General features: G+C 42.8%; 1 protein-coding gene across 2 annotated transcripts in view; it reads left to right on the top strand.

Annotated features, from left to right (window-relative positions):
- The window catches only part of erc2 (ELKS/RAB6-interacting/CAST family member 2), a 34,550-nt gene that overhangs the window by 11,555 nt on the left and 5,442 nt on the right, over positions 1-17,553 (top strand). The window contains exons 3-12 of one of the 2 annotated variants that reach the window (XM_062402258.1): positions 3,941-4,363; positions 4,634-4,708; positions 7,111-7,266; positions 8,094-8,261; positions 8,785-8,952; positions 10,428-10,565; positions 11,328-11,468; positions 11,688-11,828; positions 13,461-13,496; positions 15,642-15,844. In XM_062402258.1, coding sequence (XP_062258242.1) covers positions 3,941-4,363; positions 4,634-4,708; positions 7,111-7,266; positions 8,094-8,261; positions 8,785-8,952; positions 10,428-10,565; positions 11,328-11,468; positions 11,688-11,828; positions 13,461-13,496; positions 15,642-15,844 — 1,649 coding nt within the window. The remainder of the gene's footprint in view (positions 1-3,940; positions 4,364-4,633; positions 4,709-7,110; positions 7,267-8,093; positions 8,262-8,784; positions 8,953-10,427; positions 10,566-11,327; positions 11,469-11,687; positions 11,829-13,460; positions 13,497-15,641; positions 15,845-17,553) is intronic. The other variant, XM_062402267.1, reaches the window with a different exon arrangement.

Below are 17,553 nucleotides of genomic sequence, written 5' to 3'. Positions count from 1 at the left end.
CTATGATGGTGAAGATGTTAAACATGTAGCTTCTGAGCTTTATGTAAATGTTAGTATACCTAGCTTATTGTTATTTTGTTTCTGCCAAACAGACGATGTCTCTCCTAGACTCTTGAAACCTCTGAAAGCTCATTTTGAGGATATGTAGCAGAAGAGAAGCTTGGGGACCACAGCTCGTATCCGCTGAGTCATGACTGACTCATAGGAACTAGAGTTTTGCTGTGGATGAGAGGAGGATTTGGGAAGAAGGGCCATATAGTCACTTTTACCCACAGTGCAATTATGCAAATGAAAATCATTGGAGTGCCTCGTGCAGTTTAAATTCAAGACAGCAGACTATTGATCAGGGCAAAGGGATGAAGCACTGATGAAAAGGGAGAGGGAGCAGTGTCAGAGCTCAGCTATCAGCACGCCGATATTTTCAGGGATTTATGCTCCAACATGTTCATCTTTTCTTGATGATTGTTTTTCTGAATAAATGATGTAGGAGGAAACCAGTCAGGAAGGCTATATTAAATTATTTTGATCTACATATATAAATTTACAAAGATAATTCCTTACATAAAGGATAAAGCCTTGTTCTACAGTCAACATGTTTTACGTCCGGACTGTGTGTAGATCCTGGCCTGGTAAGTTATGAAAGTGTGAGTAATTGATGGCATGTGAATGCAAATGAAAGGATTACGCTCTGAGGCTCTCAGTGTGAATGTAAATTGTATGAGTCGTCTTGTGTGTTGGACCAAATGCTTGTGACTCACATGAGGGAGTGTGACACAAACTGTTGAAGATGGCAGCTTCTCGCAATCAGCTGCAAACTCATTAGCTCTCCCTGCTATCACAAACACTGCCCTCTCATGGCCAGAAGAGCACATGCTTCACATGACAGAATCACGCCTTGTGCACTGTGAAAGTGCAACGAAAATGTTAGAGGGATGAAAACAGATTCAGATTTCTGTTTCAGTATTTGTAATGTTTCAGTATTGATACCCTGCTAATCTCCATAGGAGAGAGATGTTTGACCAACAATCCAAACCCAACGATATTCATTTTTACAAGAACAATTGAAAATATTCACATTTGAGGTGCTTGAAAAATGGCATAAATGGTTTATCATTTGCGGTTATCGCTTAATTTTCTGTTCTTGCAGTGATTGATTGGAGCCTTTTTAAAGCTTTTTCAAACCTTTTATTCATCTCTCTCCAGAAAGGTCATCTTGATAAAGTCATAGTTTGTCTGTAAGTGTATCGACTTTTTTCATGGCAGACATTTTGACTCGTCATTGCAGGAAAAGTGAAACGCTTTTAGTTCACTAGACGGGATTGGATACCTCCATTAAGGCCCAACAGTCCCCTTGTGAGGCTACGTTTAAATTGATATATCAGTCCCCTAAATATGCCGGACCTTTTCTCATCCAGACCCATTATGTTTGAGGAATGAAGGAAAATGTTGAAAGAACCTCCGTCTCACAATGTCAACGAAAGTCTCCTGGATCTGCCAACTGATCCAGATCTGCCGTGAAATGTATTGGGATCTTTCCTGACCGATAGCACATCCCCTAACTAACAAACTGACAAACACAGATGAAATACCTAACCTTCTTGATGGAGGCTCGGTTCCACCTTGTGTCCCAGGAAGTCATGACAGTAAGTAGGGACAGAAGCCAGACCCTGGATCTCATATGGGAAACAATCATTATTGAGTGTATTGATTCCACGTGTGCTTCTCCTGCTGCAACAAACCAACGTGTGTGCTTTGACAAAGGTCCACTGTGAATGAAATGTACTGACCGAGGCCTGAACACAGACACAGACTTGCAAGTGTCTCTCATCATCCGTCGCTGTTGCATCACGCTCTGACGCCCTGTTTTTACCAGACATTTGTTGTTTTCTGTTCATTCTGCCAATTCTCTGCAGCTGCTTGATGCCAGGAGAACCAAGGTTTGTCCCTATGTTTGCACCACGTTCTGCGTGCACAACATAGAGCCACCTTCAGGGTGGCGTGTATTTGGCGTGACACCTGGCAATCCCTTTGTACCTTACCAACAACCTCTCCTATGATTCCCATGAAACCCCCCCAAGAGGAAGTCAAAGATTTTCAGCACCTTAGTGTGGCCGTATGGTGGCAAAGACGCCTCACAAAAGCCCAATATTGGAAAACACAAATGCAAATCCACAACACAACCAAAGCCACAACAGATCCACAGACGCCACAGCACAACTGCAAAACACTCAACATCAATGCAAAAGCTACACAATGGACTCACAACCACAGCGGAAGTGAGTGACAATGGATGTTGACCATGAATTGAGCAGTAACTTAGGAATTGATTGTGATAAACAGGGCAAGTCAGTTGCTGAAAATGAGATGCTAGTCTATTTGATATGTTACAGTAGTTAACTGGGAACAGATGCTGGGATCATGCAAAAAGAAGAAAAAAATGGACCTGTACCGTAACACCTCTAATAGACAAGCATCTCAATTTAAGCGCAGTAACTCTGCATGTTTCATCGTCAACATCTGTTGGTTGTGGTTGTGTTTCTATTGTGTGGATTTTGCATTCGTGCTTTCCATTAATGCACCTATGTGAGACGTCCTGGCCACTGTATCCTTGTCCTGTCAACCCTCCTATGTTTCCCCACAAACACTGTGGAACTGGATCAATTTGTTTGATTATCTCGAACCGGACACATCTGGTGCTCCCTCTCCCTGTTGTATCCTAAACCCATCAATCCCAGATGGCCTGTAAATGTTATGTCAGTGTAAGTAACTCTTACCGCTCCTTTAAATCCTTACTGGGCCATTTTCTGGACATGGATTGAGCTGTTATTTTTCTCTGGAGAGTTCTGCAAGATGAACATTTCAACAGGAAAACTGAGCCCAAGTCAGTCTTTGACAGAAACTGGCCCCTTGGTCCTGACTCTGTTTCCCTAAACCCTGAACCGACACCACTACACATGATTTAATATGTTAGAACAAATAGTGTGATGTGCTTTATTTTGTTCCGGACACACACAGATTCACAAACCTGCTCCCTTTATCTGGATATGACTTCCTCTCTACTGTGTGTGTATTGTAGGTTCTGGTTTTACCGTCCAAGAAGTGCCCACTTCCACCAATGGTAACGGCACAATATATGTACAGTGTTTGTATCCAGTATTTGTGTACTAAACACTTTTAAGGGTACTGATCGAATCACGTCCGTACAACATGGCACTGATTCACGTCGGTAACAGAGCTAGCTAACTCATCTGTTTTACTCCAGGAGGTGAAATTACAATTTTCTGGTATTACATAGTAAGCCAAGTACAGAAAGAAGTACCGTAATGAACCGGTACTGAATTCTGAACTTTTACCGAATCAATTCAAATGTTTACTGCTCCCAACCCCTCTTGACATAAGTATCGGTATAATCACAATATTCATGTTTAGCCTATTAGAGGACAAAGACCTGTCCTGTGTTGCAGGGTGGACTTCTGTGATTTCTTTAAGCACAGAGCTGCAGACTTAAAAGTGTATGGTTTGACAACTGTAGTTTATTTCAATCATCAATATATTTTATCAGTAAGTAGTTACATTCTTACTGTAATGCCAGGGGACTCAGATTGTCTTTTTCATTCCAGGATAATAAAAAGGATTTATTATTTCACATTGATACCAAAGAAACACCTCAGTCATTTGACAATATCAGTTGTTAACTGTCTCTTTACTTGTAAAATATATCTTGATGAAAATATTATCTTGAGGTAAGTCATGTGTTTCCCCATGTTTAACCCACTGCAGCATTTTCCCACAGAAACATTTGAGACAGCATTTCGTAAGTGTGTTCATGTGTAGTATTATCGGGAGAAGCTTTTTGTGTTCATTCCTTAAATTGATTTCAAGGATTATTGCGCCTTGGTGTGGGTATGTGTATACATGCATGTTTGTGTGTGTTCATCAGCATCTCCAGATGACCATCCAGGCTCTGCAGGACGAGCTGCGCACACAGCGAGACCTGAACCACCTGCTGCAGCAGGAGGGCGCCAACCGCTCCGATCACTTCACCACCATCGAGCTGACAGAAGAGAACTTCCGTCGGCTGCAGGCGGAACACGACCGGCAGGCCAAGGAGCTCTACTTGCTGAGAAAGACGCTGGAGGAGATGGAGCTGAGGATCGAGACACAGAAGCAGACCCTGGGTGCCAGAGACGAGTCCATCAAGAAGCTGCTGGAGATGCTGCAGAGCAAAGGGCTGCCCTCGGGCAGGGCGTGCGAGGAGGAAGAGCAGGAGAGAGCCAGGCGAATTGCAGACGCAGAGGCCCAGCTGGGACACCTGGAGGTCATTCTGGATCAGAAGGAGAAAGAGAACATCCATCTACGAGAGGTACTGTATTCTGTCACCTAAGTTATGTTGATATATATGTACCTTTCTCATCTCAGACCCTCGGAGCCAACTGAATTCACTGTTAGAGATAAAACTGTTTTATATGTTGTAGTCACTAGAGGGCAACACTGCCTGTCACAAAATCCATATGCTCCACTCTGCTGCTTAAACTGTGGCAAACCGGAAACTGCAGAGCACCTCAGCAGTGTTATGTGTTAAGATGAACTTAAAACACAATGATTTTTGCAAACATTGTGTCTTCTCTATAAGGAACTGCACAGACGAAATCAGCTTCATCAAGATCCAAGCAAAACCAAGGCTCTGCAGACCATCATCGAGATGAAAGTAAGAATCTAATCAAATACAGCACTCAACAGAAAAAGAAAAGATATTCGTTAAATACGTTTCCTTCAATTAATCATAATTACGTTTGTTATCCATCTGCAATCATTTTAATTTATGACGTTTTATGTGAATGAAATCTTGTACTTCGCTGTTGGGTTTCTAAATTTAGGCCTTCACTGATGTTTCACTCACTCTGTTGTTGTCATTGTGATCGGCAGCAGCTGAGTCAATAGTCAACACTGTCACAATTCTTTATCTCTCTCACACACACACACACACACACACACACGCTCACACACACACAGTGTCACAAAGCAGTTGTGTAAACATGAACAAGAACACATTTTACTGTTAGAACATTTCGTTTTTTATGTTGATCACCGAGCAGGTACAGAAGTCAGTCGCACCAAACAGCAACACCCTGGTTTCATGACACATCTAGTGTTTATATTTACATTGTTCAACTTTACAGATTATCTGCAAACATCACAGACTCTGCATCTGTCATTTCAACCTAATTTTGTGCAGCTTTTCCATGTACAGAACTTTGTGTAAAGATTCTGAGGACGCAAAAATACATCAGAGCTGAATTACAGCTAAATTAAGTACGTAATATTTTGTCTTCTCTGTTTGATGTAATCCGATCGTGCAGGTCTTAAAATTGCATCTTGGATTTGAATAATTCACTCCAAAGCAAATAGTGTGAGAATATTATTGGAATATTTTTTATGCAACTTTGAAGCTTCAGGGGAGATTTAAAAGCCATTTAAATATTGGGACAAACATTCATATTCATTATAAGATGATGTGTTGCAATTCCCGACCACTATTATCAGACCTGATTTATTTATACTCATTTTCCACACATTGATATTCAACTCTGTAAGCAGCTGCCACGGCGTATGTAAATATATATAATATGCCTGTTCTGATCGGCACTTGTTGTGCAGCAGCTGGATTCAGCAGCATGTCGGTGTGAAGCCGCTGTAGACTCCCCCAGCCTCACTGCAGAGGCCTGACATCACTTCCTCAAAATAAATCATGACATCATCGCTGAGCTGACACAGCCCCACTCACTTGGCTGGGTGTGGGCCTCAGCCCCCCCCCCCCCTCCAACGTGGTCATGTGACATCTGTGTTTGGGGATCCTGTTGCATCAGCATACATAGCAAGGGAAAGGAAGACCCGCCTCCTCCTCCTCCTCCTCCTCCTCCTCCTCCTCCTGTGCAGGAACACCCTGCATCTCTCCCCTCTCCTCTCTCCCTCTGCTCTGTTGGTGCTGATGGAAGCATGAATTTATCCCCACCCTCCCTCCCTCCCTCCGTCTCTCCCCTACATCCCTCCCGCCCTCTCCTGCTCCTCACTCACCAGAGACAGTGCACAGCATATAGCCTCCCTGCTGCTACCATGGAAACAGGTGTGGTTGTTTATGACAGGGAAAGGCCAGTATGCAGGGAGACAGGACGAGAGACACAGATACAGGGAAAGAGAGCTGAAAAGCAAGGTTTACTGAGCAGGTCGATGTACCAGTGATTTCATGTGGACGGAATAAAAACCTCCCTCTTTTTGAAGGTACGCTGTCTTGTGTCTATCGCAACAATGTTAGTTCACAGACGTTCGTCCCGTTACAACGAGACAGAGATGAGATGCAGCGACAGGGTGAAGTGCACATGCACACACCGCTCACGCATTTATGATTAAAACCCTCAGATGCTCCTCTGGTTGTCCATCGTTCCTCCCTACGACACATTACCCAGGCTCCTCTGCAGTGGGGGGCGATGACTGACCCAGCTAATGGCCACAAGTTCATAAGTTCAGAGCCACTATGTGGAGAGAAGGAGGGACACAAAAAGGGAGAGAGGGAGACAGAGAGAGAGCGACAGGAAGACGAAAGATTGCTCTGTGCTCTGCTGGAGAGGGAGATGGACCATGGCTAATCTTAAAGACGTTGTATTATTTATTTAAAAAGCCATGAAGCTAAAGCTGCACTCTTAGTCGCAGTCCAGAGACTGGCTTCTGCATTGATCGGCAAGCAACTACGGCGAAAGCAACTACAGCTTTTTACTTGTCTTCCTTTGCCTCCACACGTTTCTCTCCGGTCCGGCTAATCTCTCTGTGCTGGATGTGTGCTCAGTATTTCCTAATGGTGATTAATCCTCTGTGCTGCTGCGAGGAGCTGGGTAGAAAGATTCTGATTTCAGCGACAGATGCTGCAGTTTGCTCTCAGCTACTCCAGCTACTCTTTGTCTCACTCTGCACTCTCTCTATCCTCTCAATCTCCTCTTGTGGCTTTCTGTTTGTCCGGGGACGCTCGTCTCTAGTTCAGGTTCTTTTGCAGCATGCGAGCTGTGCACATGCCAGTCAGCGTTTTGAGGTGTGTCTCCTCTGCGTGTTTGTGTGCAGGACACCAAAATTGCCTCTCTGGAGCGCAACATCCGAGATCTGGAGGATGAGATCCAGATGCTGAAGGCGAACGGCTTACTGAACACAGAGGACAGAGAGGAGGAGATCAAGCAGATGGAGGTCTACAAGAACCACTCAAAGTTCATGAAGTCCAAGGTAAACACACGTTGGCGTCATGCATGCTCACCTAGAAGTGCAGGTCCGGTGAAAGTATGACTGAAAAAACATGCTGGAGTTACAGAAAGCCATGGACGGGGAGCAGGATACTAAGTGGAGCTGAAAGGCAACTTAAATTAGCTGCTTTTGCTTTTAGTGTCATTAGCAAAGTGTCTTGCTGGCAACAATCTGAGACGCGTCTCTGCTGTTTTTTACGAAAGCCTCAGTGTGGAGAAACCAGGCAAAATCAGCAAGTGCATGCTGGGCCATAATAAAATACATCTCCTTAATTACGTACGAAATCTTATTTTATTTCTTTATTCGTTTGCTGCCAACATTCGGCGGTGATGTGCACAATGTGCGCCTGCAAGTAAAGTCAGAGTTTATGTTAAAGCGAGTTTAGTTTTCAGCGGTTCAGCCCGCCCCAATGACCACATGGTAATCTGTGTCATCACCAAGCCTTCAGGATACAGAACCACCTGAAAACTGTGATTGTGTCAAGGTTTAGCGTGAGCGTCTGTTGCTCGTACGTCTCTCCGGAGCTTTGACTTTGTGTTTACTTACCGCTCCTCATATTAGCCGACCAGGCACACGTTTATCTATTTTTAGACCCCTTTTCATCAATCATGAATAGAGATGTATAATATATGATGAATGCAGGGGAGTCAGTCCCAAATGCATTTTTGATGAGCGAAAAAAGCGTGTTGATGAATATATTGTAAAAGCTGCGTTGCCTGAAAGGAGGGTTTTCTCTCTCTCTACGTCACACACGATCCTGAAACAATACAACGCTGATATATTGGGTGTGTTTGCCATGTCGCGTTCAGATTGACCAGCTCAAGCAGGAGCTGTCGAAGAAGGAGTCGGAGCTGCTGGCGCTGCAGACAAAACTAGAGACCCTCAACAACCAGAACTCGGACTGCAAACAGCATATCGAGGTGCTCAAGGAGTCTCTCACTGCCAAGGAGCAACGTGCTGCCATCCTGCAAACAGAGGTATGTTGATAAACAACCTAACAATACACAACCGCACACACATATCGCATATCACATCTGCTCTTAACAGTGATTCTGAGTCTGATAATCACAAACTTATAACAACTGATTAATACTCAGTGCCTGTGTTCTTACTGCAGTGGTTAAAGTTCAAATGAAAAGAATACTTTAAAGCACTTCTAATGAATGCAGCAATTTATTTTTAGCTTTGAAGGTATTAGGGTTATATTGAAAAAAGAAATTATGAGATTTATGGATAAAGTTTAAAAAGTTTTTTCCTTCTCATATTGCGACTTTATTCTTGTAAAAAGTAGAAACCATTCTATCTTGTAAAACGTCCTACACTGATTATCTCTAAATATTCCGACTCTATTCTCAAAATCTCCATCCTCCGTCGTACATAACAACTTTAGGTTTTCATAATAATAATTCTTGTCAAGCAGTTTTCTCTATTAGAGTCAAATTTGAGGTTGGCTCCCTGTATGGACTTGTTTCGAGTGTTTGTGGCTGTGTCGTGCTTCAGGTGGATGCTCTCCGTCTGCGCCTGGAGGAGAAAGAGTCCTTCCTGAACAAGAAGACCAAGCAGCTGCAGGACCTGACGGAGGAGAAGGGAACTCTCGCTGGAGAAATCAGGGACATGAAGGACATGCTGGAGGTCAAAGAGCGGAAGATCAATGTCTTGCAGAAGAAGGTGAGAGTCGGAGGTGAAGAAAACCTCACAGTTATTTCTGCGTTATTCATTTTGCAGGTTTAGTCGGTCATTTAGAATAAGAGTTATGACGGGAGTGACATATTCTTGTGTCCTGGACTAAACCAGTCAGTGAAACACACAGCACCGTGGTTACTCTCCATTAAGAGTGAGAGAGTCTCGGTCGCACTCTGGGGAGAAGTGTCCATAGAAAGACAAGCAAGAAGATATTTCTGCCTCACTGACTCTAGTGTGTGTGTGTGTGTGTGTGTGTGTGTGTGTATGTCTGTGTGTGAGAGTGAGTGTGTGTGTGTGTTCGTGCTATAAATAGTCACAGAGTGTTACTCTCTCTCTCACCCTGACATGCTCACCCATTCTCTTTGCATTTTCTCTCTTGTTCTATCACACCTCCTCTCCCTTATCAGTCTACTTTTATCTCTCTCTTTGTCACCTCTCTTAATTTCAAAACATTTGTCTTTCATTTGATGCTGCATTTGGTTTAGTTTCTCGCTTATCTCATTCCCATGATATTCATTTGAATTAGATCCACACAGTAAGTTTTTACAATAGCTGTAAAGTACCCTTGTTTAGATTTTTGTATTTTTTCCTTTCTTTTAGTTTGTCACGAGGGTTTTTGTCCATTTATTAAAATCACAAGAGTAGGATTTTTATTTGGATTGTACCAAATTGTAGGCACTCATAAATAACAGATGTCTGATTTCTTCATCAATATCTACATATTTATTTACTGAGAAATCAACATAAAATATTGAAAAACGTGCCAATTACATACAATTTTACTTCAGAGACATTACACAGGTTACTCACAGGGAAATAAAATGTCCAACTCCACTTGTTGTCAGAGGTGCTGGTCCATCAGCAGGTTTATCCTGACGTTCAATTTCTGCCTCTGACTCAAACTGACACCATTGTTAGCGTGACTACAGCTGTGTTGACAGCTGTAGGGGAAGCCTCAGGGTAAAGGCTGTGACTTTTCCAACACACGCTCTGAGTGGTTGACCGATCATAAAAGAGGGGACAAGCTGATCAGTCAGAATAAACTGAGGCCAAGAACTAAACCATTTTTGACAGACGGTGAAATAAGACCCAGTAATTTACGGAATGAGATCAATAATGTCTACTTTCAGCATTACAGAAAATCCGCCTATTCTAGTTGACTCCCTAGTTCTGAGCCTGTTAATCACCACAATGATTTGCTATATAATTCTCCTTTTTATTCTGCTGTAGATTTGTCTTCAAAGTCTGACAGTTTTTGATGTGTTTCTTCTTAAAATAGAAATATGCTTGTGTGTAAAGCCAGAGTACATTTGAGGCTATGAACATGACGGTGTCTGTAGAGGATGTAAATCCTCAAAGACCTTTCTGAGATCTCCAGCTTTAAATACTACTCTGGTTTTGACATCATGCTTGATCCTTTTTTTTTTTTTATCTTTCATTTCTTTGCTGCGGTGCCTCAGATTGAGAATCTGCAGGACCAGCTGCGGGACAAAGACAAGCAGCTGAGCAACCTGAAGGACAGGGTCAAGTCTCTGCAGACCGACTCCAGTAACACAGACACTGCCTTGGCCACCCTGGAGGAGGCGCTGTCAGAGAAGGTACATGACTACAGGACACAAAGCTGCATTTCAGTCATGTTTGAGATTGTACCCGTTTCTGTAAAAACAAATATTTTCCGCTCTTCAGTTGTCACTTCATTGCAGGCTTCTGCTCCTCTGAAGTGAAGAAAGTTTGACGTCAGGGCCTGTTTTTATTTAACAGCTCAAAGTTTCATTGTTACTTCTTACTCTTCCCACTTATTTCAGAATAGATGATCACATTTCTTCTTTAAAATATTCTTAGATGAAGAGACCTCCAAAGGTCCTGTGCACTTTTGTAAACGTCCTACCAAGAGAAGCTTAATCCCAGCCTGATTGTTTTGTGAGAGTAAGAAAAAATGTTCGCTAAAACAGAATTTTTAATTCAGAATTGAGCCATTTTTGATTTGCATTCGATTTATTGATTGATTTCTTTCCCGCTCCAGTTTAGTTTCCACTTCTGTTGCTTTATGATTATTTCGTTCGTATCTGTTACAAATGACAGCACAGAGAATGTATTTATTGGAATCTAATGAAATGTATTCATCTACTCACAGGTTATTATTATCATACATATTATTAAATGTTTTATTTACTTCTAGAGATTTGAGGAATTCAAAAACTAATATTAAGTCCTAAAAAGATCAACTCAAATGCAGATAGAGAGTTGATCCTTGTCTCTGATTGGCTACTGCTGCTCTAACCAGATGTGGTCAGTCAATGTGACCACGTCAGTCACACAAAGCACTTTTAATTGTTGGTGTCTGTGTGTGTGTGTGTTAGGAGAGGATCATAGAGCGTTTAAAGGACCAAAGAGAGAGAGAGGATAGAGAACGTCTGGAGGAGGTGGATTCGTACAAGAAGGAGAACAAGGACCTAAAGGAGAAAGTCAACAGCCTGCAGATAGAGTTAACAGATAAAGAGGTCAGTGCATTAAGAAATGGTCGCATGTCGGGACACATATTGTAAACAACTGCTCAGCTTTTCTATAAATCCTGCTCTGCACCTCCTGTTTCTTCCTCTCAATAAACATTTGTATGACATTTAAGCCGACGCCCCTGGCCCTGTGGTCTGCACTTCTGGCCTGCCTGGTTTGAACCTGTCTTTCTGTCTGTGCTGTCTGTGCTGTCTGACCTTCTGCAGTCCAATCTCATCGATCTGAAGGAACATGCTTCATCCCTTGCGTCTTCTGGCCTCAAGAGGGATTCCAAGCTCAAATCACTGGAGATCGCCATCGAGCAGAAAAAAGAGGAGTGTAGTAAGTTGGAGACGCAGTTGCAGAAGGTACGTTCATTTTTTACAGTTCAGATCCAACCCATCATCATAGAAGCAGCTTTGAGCTACATTTTACATGGTTGCCTAGTGTTTAGATTCATCATATTTTCATAGCCTCCAATTGTCCAGTAGCTAATTGCATAGTTAGTTAGATTTACATGTAACAATCAGCTAAAGAAACGATTTCAATCGTTTGTGTGCTCACCGCTTGAGAATATGTCTTCAAATTCACGGTGAAAAAGAGAAAAAAAGGACAAGACAAGATCCAAAAAGTTATTCCAAAGTTAAAATGGTGCCACAACTGTCAATCACAAAAACAGTTTCATCATAAGATCTCGTAGCTGTTTCTGGTGCATTCGATTCTATCCCAAAATGTCATGTTTCATGTTAATTTCATGATACAATATACAGGCAAGTGCATGATCTACTGAAGAAGATCCTATGATGTGACTGAAAGCTCCAGAGCACTAACTGTGTGAACCTTGTAGTCCAGCTCCTTTTTCTGTGTTGAATGCTTCAGCTGAGGCTGAGCTGCGGCGAGCCGCTCTGTGCTGAGTGACTGTGGACTGTAGAGATGTGCCTCATTAATCCCACTGAACTGTAGATAAAAATCCAGAGCAGCGTCTCCACTGTGAAGAAGAGAATTATCTCACTGTGAGTCCAGGGACCATTTAGCTTGAGACTATTAAGAGGTTATCTATAGACTCGTTTTTTCTAACTCAAATGCCTAAAGCTGTGAGTTATTTTCATAACAGTCAACAGTTTTATTATCAAATGCACAGAGATAACAATTAGGCAGTCGCTGGCAATAAAATGCTTGAGTCACAGGCTCTCTTCTAACAATGCTCAAGAATTAAAAAAACTAAAACAAAATTTGAATAAAATAGTGTAAAATAGAATATCAACAATTTAAAATATGAATATATATATATATATATATAAATATATATATATATACAGCTGAAGAAAGAAAAACAGGAGTGCATAAAGGAAATCACTGAAGAATTCAAAGAAATAAACTTTAATAAATCTTCATCAGAAAAGACTGTGTGATATCCAGCAGACATGAGTTCACATCCGTCCTGAGTGCACTCATCACAAGGGCTCAGTGCCAAGGTCAGGTTAATGCTGTCCACTTGTGATCAGATCTCTCATGACGGATAGTAATAGCAGGTCAGAACGGGGGCCATATAAATAGTTAATTTTAGTTTAATAAAGAGTGAAAATTCTGTTGATATCGCTCCAAACTGGACTGAACGAGGAATGTGAAGCTGCTCTGTATAAAAACCTGTGTGTTAGAATAATGACTCCATCACGGTTTCTCTGCTATAACAGACTGCACCGCTTTGTCAGGTGCCTTCAGGAAGCCGACAGTCAATGAAACCACCTCCACCTGCTCCATAATCCACAGACTGTCTGTCCCTGTGTCTGTTCCTCTCCGTTGGTCCATGTCTGTGTCGCCCCTTAACAACGCGAGCTGTTACCCGATGTTACTGTTGTGTCCAACATGTGCTGTAACATGTGTGATCCTGCTGTTCTCTCCAATCGTTCAAGATCAATTCTAACAACTAACTTACTCTCCTGGGTCCCCTCCTCCTCCTCCTCCTCCTCCTTCCCTCTACCCCCCTGTTGGCAATGTAGCAAGCTGAGCAGCTATTCAGTCACATGAACAATCCTGTAAGTCCGTCTCCTGAGCTCTGTGAGGCACACAGTGAAAGCATGAGGACACGTGGAAACGTCTCTGAAACGTGCTAGATGGTTTTATCATGCCAGACCCGAGCACAGGTCCTGCTTTCACCCACCGCCCCGCTCAGATGCATGTTGACCATTGCACTGTGCTCGTGCGATGGGCTTTATACTGCACTCCCAGTCCTGTGTCACGTGCTCATTCTGCAACTGTTTGTGTGTGTGACACGTGGTGAAACTGGTGCTACATGTACAGTTTGTAAAGTTCACTCTAATTGATTCGTCGGAAGTTCAAATTTTATTAATACATCCAGTTATTTGTCTCTGTGGTTGTTCTGTAGCTGGTTTATCTGTGATCAGTTTAAACCCAGTGCGACTTTCTTTTTCTTGCACATAAGAGCACGAGGTTTCTTCACACAGTACAGCAGTTTGAATTAGTTTAAACTTTAAAATAAACCTTCAATGGGTGGACTCACATCAGGGACATTGTGTGACATTAGGAAATCCCAGAGCATATTCAGATACTAAGCACAGAAATACAGCTCACAACCTTAGTTTCTGAGGCCTAAATACATATCAAGCATCAGCCTCTTCACAAAGGCAACTCACACAGGGAAGTAAGTGAAGTGAACGGACGTGGCCTGGAGTTAACGTCCCAGTTTATCATATGTTTTGAAACCTAAAGTCACAGAATGAGAAACAAAATTAGCCTCATGGTTGTTAAACTGTGGAAAACAACTTTTGTGACTATTTTTTGATTTAATATGGAAGAATTGATTTAGATTACTGATCAAATTCAGTGTAAAGTTTATCCAATAAATCAGACTTCTTTGTTTGGTACTTTTCATGCAACCAATATTACACAATCTGCTTTTCAGGATACATGCAGTAAATCCTAGAACGGCACTCAGTAGAGCACAGAACACCGGCCACGCCAACAATCCCAATATATTTAACCAGGCTGCACCAAATTGCACACATCATCAGTCCCCTACCTGATTTTTTTGTCAAGAATAATGAATTATTCTCTAGGAAAACGGTGATAACTTCCTGGTCCCACCCCCTGATCTGGATTCACACCGAAATTGAATGTGTCCACCGTCACCCAACCACTTCCTCTCCCAACATTTCATAATAATCCGTCCAGTAGTTTTCACACATTCTTTAAAATGTAATTAATCAATAAAAACAATGGAGCCTAACTTTTACGTCTATATTTTAATAAACGCCTTACATCATTTGTGGCTCTAAAACAAATCAGAAAAAATCTACAAGGAGAATCCTAACTTCCCTCCTCGAGCTGAAAATACGGCACATCCTATTGGCCGACAGATCTTAGTCTCTGTTGCCTCTGTACCTCCTCTCTTTTGACTGACAATTGCAAACACTGTGCAGCGCTGTTGGGTTTGCATGACTTGGTCCACCGTGTTGCATGTTGTCACTGTCAGTGTTGCCAACGCTTCTCTCTCGTCTCAGTGTGGTGCGGTTATAGCCGAGGCTCTGAATCGGCCGTGGTTGGAGGTCACTGCCGTGTTCTGGTGGATGGCCCTGTAACTGTTTAGCTCCTGCACTCCTGCGACCTGTGTTGACGTGTGTGGCTGCGTATATTGTCTCCAGGGTGATGTGTGCCGCTGTGATGTAAATCATGGAGAAATACAAACTGTTGCAACAACAGCAGTGAGATTAGTCCTCATTTTCAGCAGTGCTCTGATTAGTGTGTGACAGACAAACTAGTGAGACTGAGTCGTGATTTAGCGTTTTACTGCCACTGATTTGTTAATATTTGCTTATTATAAATTACAGCCCTGGCCTAACATATACCTCCCTGTACTTTGCACACTCACCATGTGTGTGAAGCTGGAATCTCAAAGGGCTGTTAAATGTAGTCAAATCTGTTAAAGCTAATGAAGCAGCACCGGTAATGATGCCTTTGTCTACATCATCTAACTCATTCAGGAAGAGAGGGAGAGAGAGCACATGGAGCAGTTACTATGAGATACTGATGGACCACAGTGTGCTTTGTGTATCTTTGTAATGGCCAGTAAAACATTGGATGGTTGTCTGGACATTTTCTGAGTGAGTCTTTACACGTGTTCTTGTCTCTGTGTGTCTTCTCCACCTGCTGCATGGAATCAGAAAGCCCATGAGATTGAGCTGCAGTCGGGCCCCAGAGGGAACCCAGAGTTCGTAGATCGAGTGAAGCTGCTGGAGAAAGAGATGAACTACTACAAGGACGAGTCCGGCAAGTCTCAGACGGAGGTGGAGCGACTCCTCGACATCCTGCGAGAGGTGGAGACCGAAAAGAACGATAAGGACAAGAAGATCGCAGAGTTGGAAAGGTAACTTTAAGACTTTTGTCTCATTTATTGTAAAAGTAAAGTCTAAATAGCTTTGAACTGTATACTATTTATTTCAAATAATTGGACATTTCTCAATGTTCGAAGGGGAACTCTGCATGAATGTGCATGTGTAACTGAATGGTAATGCTGGAGTAGTGTCAACAGTGTAATCTTATGGAGCAACTGTGACAGTCTATAAAATGTCCACTGAAAGGGGTTTTATTCACCCAGAAAATGTTTAAATTGTTAGCTCTGTCTAGACACGTGTCTCACTCAGCGATAAGTGTCACTCTCAGGTCGTGTGAGACTAAGATTTTTGCAGGAAGACGGTGAAAAATCGCAGTTGCCCAATAAGATTCAATGGAACCGTCATGTCACAGCTTCCAGCAGAGGCAACCCACTGGACCGAATTTGAAAGTTTTCCCCTTTAAGCATTTTACAAAAGGTGGTTCATTAGAATTAAAAAAATCCATATTTTCTCCAAAAATATGCTGCTGTCATGGAGCTAGTTTCAAATTTAAGATAATAGTCTCTGAGATTTATTTTTCAGTAATGCATTCACCCACACAATTATTCAGGTGAAACAACCCTTTACTGTTGTTTTTCTCAACAACATACATGTGTTTGTGTTGTGATGTTATGAGCAGTATTTCAGCTTTGTCATGTACTGTGTGTATCTGCGTAGCTGTCTGTGTCTGTACATGTGTGCCGTCATCAGGGTCTATCAGCTCACACTGGATCCAGTCATAGTCTTGTCTTTGTGTCTTTGTGAGAAAGTTCTGACTCGTTTTTACATGTGAGCACAATGTTTCCTTGAGTCACCTTCTGTAATGGAAGAGCTTTTAGTTAATGGACCACATAAATGAAGCGTGTGGCCTCTTCAGCACTTGGTTCACCTTGTTGTCTTTCACCTGGGATGGATTTCTAACTGATGGGACAAACATTGGTTGGACTGAATGAGGACCATACACGACCACAGCCCCTCTCCCTGCCCACTTAGTTCCAACTATTGTTGAAACCAGTTATAGTTTTCCTCAAGGTCACTGTGTTTCAGTGTCTGTGCTTCTTTGTCAGAGGTGTTTTGATTAATTGTTCTTTCTTGCCCACTTTTTTTTCTGTCCTGTTTTCCCTTTTCAATTTTCCGTTTCATGCCCACCTCTCCCTTTTTTTAATCCTCTGCCACTGATCACTTTCAACCTTGGCCTCCCGTTCCTCCTCCCTCAAATCCACTCCTGCCTTTTTTCAATCTCTTCTCCATCTTCCTCGCAACTCTGTTGTGTCCCCCCCCCCACCCCAACCCGACACCAGCCCCCCTCCGTCTGCCCCTCGCCTCATCCCTCGTCCCGGTGGCAGAGCTCCCCCTGACCCGCTCCCTTCTGTTTCTGCTGCCCCCCAGCAGATAGGGGGCATGGTGTGGGATTTCCTGGGAAAGTGAGTGCTCTGCCCTGGCACTCTCAGCTCGGCTGCGGGGGTTAAAGTCTCCGGCTGCTACTGCTGCACCTGCATCTGGTTTTCACCTGTGTGCCTGGGTGTGCCTGCTGCCTGTAGGAATCACAGATCTTTGTGTCACAGTGAAAATCTCTGTTGTTAGTCTGTGGTGTCAATACTCTACAGCTGTGCAAACAATACAAAGATTCCTGGATTCGTGTTTGCTCTTGGTTCTTTTGAGCATGTTTGCCCACTGGCTAACTCTATGCATACGGTCAATG

This window comes from Platichthys flesus, chromosome 2 (assembly GCF_949316205.1).
Source record: "Platichthys flesus chromosome 2, fPlaFle2.1, whole genome shotgun sequence".
Taxonomy (NCBI): Eukaryota; Metazoa; Chordata; class Actinopteri; order Pleuronectiformes; family Pleuronectidae; genus Platichthys; species Platichthys flesus.
This window is presented reverse-complemented; position numbering and strand designations above follow the sequence as displayed.